At 40.3% G+C, this 11286-nt stretch overlaps 1 protein-coding gene across 1 annotated transcript; it reads left to right on the forward strand.

Moving 5' to 3' along the window:
- fhl1b (four and a half LIM domains 1b) lies at positions 1-10926 on the forward strand. Its single transcript, XM_026328906.1, has 6 exons — positions 1-116; positions 8249-8426; positions 8523-8697; positions 9022-9191; positions 9383-9569; positions 9895-10926. Exons 2-6 carry the CDS (start codon positions 8271-8273, stop codon positions 10044-10046), a joined length of 840 nt encoding a protein of 279 aa, XP_026184691.1. The 5' UTR covers positions 1-116; positions 8249-8270; the 3' UTR covers positions 10047-10926.
- Positions 10927-11286: the final 360 nt, after the last annotated feature.

The following is an 11286-nucleotide window of genomic DNA, read 5'->3' on the forward strand; positions in this document are numbered from 1 at the left end:
GTTATTTGCGTGCAGCTTGAAGTGGCGCAGACCTCAGGATTTATAACGCGTCAGAGGCTGATTAACGCGGAGCTCCGCTGACTCCATCCACCGCCGCAGACATCACCCTGAACCCGGTAAGCAGGCTGCTCAGGTCCGCTGTTTATTACCGCACAGACTAACCAGACTCCGTAAAACCTGTTTTAGACCAAACCGCCCAGTTTCTGCTGGACTGTTTTGTGACTTTGTAACTGAGTATGCGGGATACATCACGCATCATTCAATTATTTTAACACTCCGAGCTGCTTTTATAGTTTACTAGTGTACTGCAAAGATGCGGTGATAAGAAGTTTCGCTTTTAATGATCAGAGCAGATCATCGGTCCAGATGTGTCCCTCTGACAGATGTGCAGTCTGATCCTCTCACACACATCTTGAGGTTTCTTATACACTTAATTTGCAAAGCAGCACTGTGATATCCAGAGAGGAAGCAAATGTTGAAGTTGTCTGGGGCGTTGTCTATCTGTGCAAGTGTCTGTACACGTGTGTGCGTGTGTACGTGCGTGCGTGCGTGCGTCACTTACAGTACATGCTGACTTATGGAAGGCTGCTCCTGAAATCTGTTTCCAGTTAGGAAGTCTCCTTTTTTTCACCCGGTGATGGAACCATTGAGCCTAAAAAATGCATCACAGAGGTCAATTAAAATTCCTTCACTGTTATTTTTCGTTGGCCCATGTGTGTCTGTTCATATCTGTGTAATCTGGCTCCAGCTATTCTACCAGCAGTTTATGAAGTCAGTTCCAAGTACATATGTGTCCAAGTGACCTCATTGTTCCATATTTTGGGGGTTTTGAGTGGAACTGCAACACTAAGCCACAGGAACAACACTGGAATTATTCATTAATCAATAAAGAAAAGGCCATTTATCTGTCAAGTGACTTCACTTAAAGAAGGAAGCACTGGACATTGTGCTGATTTCACCAGTCATATGGAAGTACTTGCAGTGTTACAGTTATTTCTAACACACACACACACACACACACACACACACACACACACACACACACACACACACACAAACACCATGAGGCCATAGGGAGACCATAGGGAGCTTTTAGTGTGAGTTGAAGCTGGTTGTCTGCACGTTAAAGAAATTACCACCAGCTCAGGCCTATAAAATCCACCACAGGCTCATAAAACTTTATGCAATTTGTCTGACTTCATGTTATGGTGCCTCCCTGTTGTGTTTTGCTTGTTGTGATTTTAATAGGATAAGTTGTAAATGGGATTCAGACACAGTTTTTTCCCCCTTTTATTAATCCCCAATAGTAAACTCATATTTTTAAGTAGAGTTTTTAATGGAGATTTTAATGGACCTCTGCAGTTCTAGTGCCCTGATAACATGAAGGTGAAGTAGGCTTTCACTAAAAACTTTTCATCTTTTATCTATCAGCATTTTATCTTTGACCTACAGCCATTAAAACCCATTGTGCTTCATATGGGTGTGTTCACATTACTCAGTGGTTGTGACACTGAGATAATGGCAGCAGCTGCCTGATCATTTCAGTGTCACTGTACATGTTGGATTTAAAGGAGTTTAACACTTGGGGAGATACGCTTACTCACTACTTGGCAGCATCGATACCACTCATCTCTGCCTGCTAAAACCACAGTATGCAACTTTATTTCAATGTCTTTTAGTTGCTCCAAAACAAATCACAATATAAAGAGGTGCTGTCAAAGCATCTGTAATCCAGACTCACTGAACAGCCCAGCAGCACTCAGCAGAGATCCCCTTGGACCGAGGCTTCAGGCCAGTATTAGCTGCTGGAAGAATATAGCTCAGAGGCCCTGATTGCTGCATTAGTAAGACAGCAAACGCAGTGCGGATGTAGATGCAGAGCCGGTTGCAGTGTAATGGAGCAGAGAGAGGGGAAGGGCTGGAAGGAGTATAGTGGTTTGACTTCAGATCTCATGCTTGATTTCCAAAACTTGCATATTTGTAGCTTTAAATGTAAAACTGCAACCAGAAGCCTACAGCTTAGTTTAGCATAAAGACTTTAAAACAGCCTGGCTCTGTTCAGAGGTTAAAAAAATCTGCCTAACAGTACCTCAACAATGAACTAATTAATACTCTAGTATATCTTTGTTTCTTTAATCCATCAAGTTGTGGTTTTATAGGCGGGTTACATGTGGGACTATTTCTAGTCAGGGAACAGCAGGGACACACTGGAGTCTGGAGTGTTGTTTTTCTTTTCATTTGTCACCCATCAGTGAGCTCATTCAGCTTTGTGGTAAATGATCTAATGTTTTTTTATATATACACATTCATGTTTCATATGTTTATGTTGTATGTTTGCCATTTGTTTAGTATGGGCACTGAGCAATGGTTAGATACTGAGCTTTATGGGGAGAGACTGGGACAAGTTTTAACTTTAACATTGACTGTTAGCTTTGAAGCTTCAGTAGGGCTCTAACAGAACGGCTCTGGGTCACTAACACACACAAACAGAAAATATCACACAGTAGATGTTGATGGAAAGGGAAACTGGTTACTTGCAGCTGGAGGTTTAGATTTTCACCATCTGTTCTGTTGTGAAAGACAGACATCTCCGTTAGTGAATCGGGAACAGGGGGAGGGACAGGACAGGAAACAGTGTGTGTAGCTCAAGACAGTGTGTGTTGGGTTAAGTCTCGCTAAGCAGCAGCTTCTGCTAAAACAATCATACCTGTCCTGTTGTAGTGGGACATGCTGCATGTTTTCAACCTCACGCTCCTGCAGAGATCTCAGATCTGTTGTATGGGCTTTATTCCACTGTCTGGAATGTGACTCAGCAGAGCCAAATAAAACATTTATCCTTCTGTGTTGGCTGATGTGAAGTATAAATGTTTAGCTGAACCCAATACTCCGTTTCAAATACTGATGTGTATTTATTCTTCAGACGGTATGATTGGAATCAGGGGTGTCGTGTTGTTGCAGTTGATAAGGTGATAATGTACACTTTAAAGCTGCACTAGGTTTTTACTGTATGTTAACAGTGGATCAAATACTCACATGTAATGTTCAAGGTGTTGCTCATAAGAAACCACAGAACCACACAGAGTTCTCACCAGACTCTACAGTTCATCTTATCTCTGCATAGCTTTTACGTCTTTTAGCGCCTTCTTTTGGCTTTGTGACCCGCGGCTTTAATGTTTTGACAAAGAGCTGCTTTTTGCCCCGTTTATGTTACCTGACAAACACCAAATGGCACACAGACAGAGTTAGCCGGTGTCGCTGGTGAACGCAGCAAAACATTTAGCAGCTAAAAAGCCAGATGTTTCCCTCAGGTGGAGCTGAAGACCAAAACAGAGCCTAACAGATGAATGCTAATATTGTTGCTCTGTCTCCTAACAACAGCAAACAGGCCAAGCAATTGATTAAAGCAGGTTTGAGCATTAAGGTTATCTACTGAATTGTGTGACTGCAAATTAAAACGGTTACAGAGAGAAGACGCCAGACACGTACACTTAAAAAAATACCAAGCCAACTAGTTGGTGAACTTTACAGCTTGTTTATGAGGGCAGCTTTTTACTCACAGGGGGGTTTTTCAGGCCTCTGCTGGTTTCAGGCATTGATGCAGCTCTTCTTCTTTATATTTTCACAGGATTGATGCAAAGTTGTGGGTGTAGTAAAAAGATCTTGCCTCAGTCTGAAAGACAAAAAGGAGAATAAATTTTCATGTTAAACAAAATTTTTGTTTTATTTAGAGATGTTGCAATGAGTCAGTGAGACAATCAAAACAATGATTTAGATGAGGAATTATTTGACATAAGAATTGCTGATGAAAATAACTGTTAATTGCAACCATACTTTTGTTTTATTTAACTTGCTCTTTGTGAGAATAAAACAAACAGGCCAGTAATATGCTACGAGCACACGGCTGATGTTTTGGGTGGATTTTCACTTTAAATATTATCTTTTAAAACTAAACACAATCATTAGTTTCAACTACAAACCTTTAGACTTCCACAATATAAGGGTAATTTCTTTCTTAAAAATCACAATATAATTATGTCATTTTTCACCGTTGTTCCTTAGTTAGTCCAAATTGTGCAGAATGGAGAGTTCTTTGGAGTTTATGCTTTGGTTTTATCCTCACATGCAGTGTGGGCTGTGGGATTTTGTATAGCCAGGTGTGTGCCGTGTCTTTCTATGCTTGATTCCTTCACTATACGTAAAGAGGAGCAGACAAGTTGACATGGATTGCTCCTTAGGATCAAGATGAATATAAGAGGAATATTTTGTACTGGTCTACTGTTCTAACACAGATGTCTCTAAAACACCAGGAAGTCCCCATTAGGAGACACTTTCAGCCGGCTGCTGTATCAAGTCAATGATTAAACAGTCAGACATTATTTAAAGACAACACCTGCTGAATGTACCGTAAACTCAGCCAGGGTTGACGCTAACGTGAATCTGTGGGCATTAATGACATGTTGAAAAGTAAACACACTCATTAATAGACAGTACTTTAAATTATTCAGTGTGTGTGTGGCTGGACTGTGCCAACATCATGTTCGGATGGAGACTTCCTGTTTCTCAGTTTTCCACTACATTCTTCAGCGATAAGCTCATGCCAACACACGCACGCACAGACACACGCACACGCACACACACACACACGCACACACACACACACACACACACACACACAGAAATACACAGATGGTTGGTACATGCAGACACCCGGAAATAATACACATCATTTCAATTTGTCTGATCATGTTTGCCCAGGCTGTTTCTTCTCTCTTTCTTTTTCTGTCTCTCTCTCATCCCCAGTGTGTTTTAAACACAGGACACAATGTCACCTCCCTGTGCTTTATTTTGACACCACACATCTCCACCAGCGGTCTGGCAGGTTTGAGGTTTGTAACTGTTACAGTCAGGTGACTGAAACCTTAACAAAGGTGGGAAAAGATAAACAGAGAGGGAAAAATGAAAGAAGCAAAAAGGAAAGAGGTGAAGATTTAGGAAAATTTGGACTTGGGGGCAAGCAAATTAAATCGTCATCAAATGCCATAAACCTTCACTGTCGTCAGAATCTGTAGCACCTTTGCAAAACTGATTATCTTCTACACTGCTTTACTTTGAGTCAGTCTCACATACACAGTCCCACATAACTCTTACATGAACCAAAAACGAAATCTATAACATAACAAGTATAATATTTACCCTGTGGGGCGTAGGTGCCCATAATGTGACTCTATGAACAGGTTTACGTCACCACAATGTGATTAATACGAGAACACAAAGTTTTCCTTGGCTGCGGTGCTGCCCTCAGCCCAGCCTCCAGCTTCGACTGTGTGACACAGCCTAAATTCACATTCAACTGTTTCCATGGTTATAAAACTGAGGTTTGTATTGGCAGTTTGGAGAGAAAGAAAATGATGTGTAGGCGCTGTCGTGCCGTAACACAGCAAAACTATTTATCAGAACAAAAACAAAGTAAAGACATGCAGCAACCCTGTTCAAAGAGCTGCCTAATGTCAGCGACACTTGATTTATTTTCTTCCAACCTGTGTGGACTCGGGCTGGCTTCCTGTCAGCTATTGTTCAGATAAAATTTTCATTATGTTGATGCCCTACAGTCTTGTGTTGATATATGTGTGTGCAATTATGTAAGCACAAAGTACGTTATGCAGCTGTGGCCTAAGAGTACAGTACATCTACTAAGTTTGTTAGACTCTGCGGAAAAACCGTAAAGAACAGGAGGAAAAGATAAGATAAGTATTTTGTCTTATTAGTTCAACAGGACAAGAAGGACTGAAAACAGACTACCACAGGTAACAGGTAGAGTGTTGTCTTTGGCTGGCTGTACATACCATCTTCCAGAGGAGATAAATGAATAACCTTGTCCAGTCAGCAAATAAACCAGCCTCAGGTTTTTCATTAACAAGTAATAAATTTGAAGGTCACCAAAAGGCTTCTCCACATGATGTCGGCCTTGGTTTGTAGCTTCACCGTCTGCTGGGAAGATCAAACCACAAAAGAAGATATTTCAATAATATTACCTTTAATCCACATTCAGCAGTCTGAACAGTCAACTGTGTTGTGCTGGCAGCTACCAGTATGTGTCTTCCCTGACCACATAAAGAAATGAGTAAATATAGTTAATTTTAGTTTCATTAAATTCAATTCTTAACATATTGAGCAAATATCTGCAAAACTATTTACATTCCCATCAGCCCTAGCTCTACTTTGTGTTAACTGTTAGCTATTAGCAGTCCAGAGACCCAGAAAAGGGAGCAACTACTAAGACCATAATAGAGGTGGTGAGTATTATTTCAGTGTCTCACCTTCCTCCCAGTGTTACTCAGACTTTAAATTTAACAAAACAAACACGTAGTGTTAAGATAACCATGATTTTCCCCCCTAAACTACCAAAATTGGCATCAGCATTAAAATTTCCAATAAAAAAGCTAAACCCTGACCCATCCTTGACTTTTGCTGGCAGCTTAATTAAAGTCACAAGAAAGAGAGGATCTGAATGTTTGAGGACGCAGCCCAAACCTGTGGTAATGCTGGTCCTGATCCATAACCAAAACGTCTTTATGAATCTGTGCTGACATGCCTCTCCAAGCAGGAGGCGAGGGCTATAGTTTGTGGTTTTGATGGTTTCTGAGGGAGTGGTCCGTATAGGAAGTGGAACGAGGGTGTGTGTGATGTTGCGTGTGTGCGTGTGTGTGTGTCGGTTCTGTCAAAGGCTTGTTGATGTTCCAGATCTCACCACATTACTCATACCAAGCATTCCTTCAGACACACACATGTGTTTCTAGAGTACTGAGGACACTCCCTGACATCATGTATTCCCAAACCTTATATCCCAACTTTAATCATCACAAGTAAATGCCAAAACTGACACTTACCTCATTCTAACCCTTCAAAACTTTAATGCTGGGAGGACTGGTGGGAATGTCCTCACAATGACGGCTTTGAAGTAAAACCACACAACCCTAGAAAGACATCTACACACACACACACACACACACACACACACACACGCACACGCACACGCACACACGCACACACGCACACACACACACACTCTGAGAGCTCTCAGCTTCGGTTTGAGAGAATTCCTTGCTGTCAGCCAGCATGATGTGTGCGAAATAACTGAGTGAAATCTCTTCCTTTGGTTCATGTTTGCGTAACCATGATTTTGTATGATTTACCATCTGAATCCCTCAGCCTATAATCATTCCTCTGTGATCGGCGTCATGGTGATCTAAGTGGTGATTTTGGTACTATAGTTAGGAAGTTTATGTGTGTTGTATTTTCAGGAGGGTGTTTTTAGGAATCAGCTGTGTGAGGAACCAGTTACTTAAGGATGCTGAAGACACAGCTATGATTATCCAGCTATACCTTCATCCTAAATTCACCTGTTTGTTATTCCTGAATGCAAATGCAGATACATTTAATTAACATGCACCGATAATTAAGCATTTCTACTTGTGAGCTTGACAAGTTACAGCACAGTGAGCAATTCATTACTATGTCAGGGATGTGGATGGAAAGTGCAAAAATCTGGTTTAAAAAATGTAAAGAGATTTTGAGTTACATCATATAACTGAATTGTGTCACTTGTCTCCCTTACAAGTCAGTCGTCAAACTTTATTGTGCTGGTTATCAGTTTGATGAGCTGTTCTATCAGAGACAAAATGTAGGGATGAAGAGGATCATATCTCACACAGCACACACTAGTGCTCTAAATGCTACGCACATATGCAAACTCAGAGATGGACACACAGAAACACAGATATGCACAACTGGTTGCTATGCTTTTACAAAAAACAAATATTTCAGTGTCAGAGCGAGAACTGAGAGGCAGCTAATCAGCAGCAGCAACAAATCTCACAGGTCTCCTTTCAGACAAATTGTGATACTTAGTCACATTAAATGTAGCAACTACGCCCCCGTGTGGTGATTCTGAGTAGCCTTCTCGAGTGAAGAGAAATTAATTAAGCAATTACCACAGAGAGAAGCTGAAAACAAGCTGACACTGCCATGTACACTTACTGGCCATTTACAGAAAAGAATTATTTCAGTGACAAAAAGCAGCTTGGTCGCACAGATCGCACCAATGTAGAAAAGCCATGTTGGAGCAACTTTGATGAGAGTGAACTTTTTCAACATTTTGTAGACTAAAGATTAAATCATGCAACCATGTGTTATGGTTGTAAAACATCAAAGGCTTTTACCTTCCCTCTCCTCTTCTTGTTTGCTGCAGGTGTGTGTCTCTTGGTGCGACAATGGCAGACAGCTCACACTGTTTCTACTGTCGAGAAGACCTTGGGGGGAAGAGATTCGTCCGCGGTGAGGGCAGGCCAGTGTGTGTCCGCTGCCACACCAAGTTCTGTGCTAACTCCTGTGCTGAGTGCCATCGACCCATCTCTGTGGAAACAAAAGTGAGAGCATCCTCTTTGAATCTGTTCAGTTTGATAATGATGCCCCTGTATTTTTTTTAACAGTCTGAAGAAAATCTCTCTCACCTCCTGTCTCAGGAGCTCAGCCACAAGGGCCGATACTGGCATGAAGAGTGTTTCCGTTGTGCCAAATGTTACAAGCCTCTGGCCAAGGAGCCCTTCAGCACCAAGGACGATCGCATCCTGTGTGGAAAGTGCTGCTCCAGAGAGGATGCTCCTCGCTGCCACGGCTGCTATAAACCCATCCTGGCTGGTAAGACCAATAGACTGGGCAATGATTTTGCCCTGGAAGGAGACTAGCCGACCGCTACTCTTTACATGATTAAAACCAAAAGACTTGAGTCATGATAGAGCAGGTCCAGCTGGAAAATATAGATTAAAAAAAATTTAAAAAGAGTCAGAGTCATTAAAACATTCAAACACACACATTTATTAACCTAATAACTGTATCTACCATTTAGTAATGTAGTAAAATCCTGCAGTGTTTAGGTTTGAACTGCAGTGGTCGTCTGCAGATTGTACTTATTTGTCACTTGTTTCTTTAAAGTCCTCTCAGCTATTCTTCCGTCTTCTGTAGGCACAGAGAGTGTGGAGTACAAAGGCAACTCATGGCACGACGAATGTTTCATCTGTTACAACTGTAAGCGACCAGTAGGGTCACAGAGTTTCATTTCTAAAGGAAGTGACATTTACTGCAGCCCCTGCTATGACAAGAAGTTTGCCAAACTCTGTGTCAGCTGCAAAAAGGTACTTTTTTTTTTCAAACAGAAAACTGAGGTTTAACAGAAAACTTTTAAATGATTACATCTATCTCTGCTTCAGTTTTAATGATTATAATTTTTGAGAAACTGTTTTACTAAAATATAATTTCAATATAAACAACAGAGGAGTAATACCATTGTTCACACGCTCAGCTCTCCTCTTCCATCTGTCTCCAGCCTATAACCTCTGGAGGAGTCAACTACCAGGACCAGCCGTGGCACAGCCACTGTTTCGTGTGTAGCTCCTGCTTAAAGCCTCTGGCAGGGACGAGCTTCACCAACCACCAGGACCAAGTTTTCTGTGTCGAATGCTACAAGAGCTCTGTGGCTAAGAAGTGCAGCGGCTGCCAAAAACCCATCACAGGTAGAATTGAACTCAAACTGAGGGTAATGTTAGAAAACACAGATGAATAAACGGCAGGCCAACATATAATGGATAAAATATAAACAATATTCTTTTAAACATTATTTTCACATAAATATATAGATATTCACAATTTTGAAAGATGCAACCCTCATTGGCACATTTGCAGACTGAAGTGTGGTCATACTTTTTATAGAAATGCAGAATTTTAAAAATCCAAGGTGTGAACAGAATATGTAGGTGAAGAAGCAAAGAGTTTCTGAGGAAGAAGTAGCTGAAGAAAAGAAAGATAAGGTTGAAATGCCTCTTCTTTGCTCCCCTCTAGGTTTTGGTAAAGGAGTGAACGTTGTGAACTACGAGGGCAGCTCCTGGCATGAATACTGCTTCAACTGTAAGAGGTGCTCCCTCAGTCTGTCCGACAAGCCTTTTGTAGCAAAGGGAAGCGACATCCTCTGCAGCAACTGTGGTAACAAGTAGTGATGGAGAGCCTGGTCATTATCCAACAGCAGTTTCTAATTGTCATTAGTTTGGCTTGTTTGTCTCTTTTACATAAACGATATAGTCTTCATTTCAATATACTGTTTATTTTTTAGTCGAGATTTTGGGAGATGACTAAATGGGAACAATGAGACCAAAATGTAATTTGTGTCCACTGTTAATGGTTTACTCTGATGTTTCATACTAACAACATACACTATGCTGATGACAGGAACAAACCTGGTCCTAAAAAAAAAAGAAATGAGCTCAAAAGATAAATAACATAGAGATAGATAGATAAATCTGCCAATTCAGGAGACTTGTAATACATAAAGAAAATATGCAGAACAGTATAACAGTGTTTTTTTTTTTTGATCAACCACCTGCAGTTAAAAACTAATAAGCAGACTGGTAACTCACTCGCCTTAAAGTAAACGTCTTACAAAACATTTATTTTGAAAGGGTCCATTTTCTTACACAAGACAATCCAAACAGTTTGTTTTAGGGGTTACTGTTATTAACATATGTTTAAGTGGTAGAATCAAACTAAAGGTTTGTTGAGAAATCAGTGCTGGTATGTTGAAGTTAGGTGACAAATGATTTTGGATCGTTTTAAGTGTTTTTAGCACATAAATAGTTTGTTACTGGCATCATTGTCTTGTTTTATTATTTTTATTCTTATCCAAAAAGATTATATTTTCCAATGACTAAAATATTTTTAAATATATATGTGTGTAATTGCTGATTGCCAATGGCTTATTGTACCTTTGAAACAATTTTCCCCTCAGTGAAAGGTGGAAAATAAATATCAGATTGGAATCTATGAAAACTGTGTACCTTGACATGTTGCCAATATGAAATAAACAAAAACAAAACTGAGCATTATTGAGTCATTAGCAAATCCTGTTTTTTTCTCCACACCTACTTTACCATTATCTAAAACAAGGTTTCTTTTTGTTTTATTCATCCACAGAATTGACTTTTAAACTTTACTGATTTGTATTGTATGTTTTTACAAGCTGAAAGTTGCTTAAATCCACCCAGAGAATAAACAGGCGCCGGATTCACAGAGCAAACTAAGCACAATGGTTGTTTAAAAGGACAAAGCTAAAAACCTTGAGGCATTCACAGTTATTAATATTTTTCAACAGTCCCATCTCTGGAAATATTGGCAGCAGAATATTGATTGACTGTTTAGACCCTGTTTATAGTTACAAATGTCTTGTCTTTTCCTAACCTA

This window comes from Mastacembelus armatus, chromosome 14 (assembly GCF_900324485.2).
Source record: "Mastacembelus armatus chromosome 14, fMasArm1.2, whole genome shotgun sequence".
Lineage (NCBI taxonomy): Eukaryota > Metazoa > Chordata > Actinopteri > Synbranchiformes > Mastacembelidae > Mastacembelus > Mastacembelus armatus.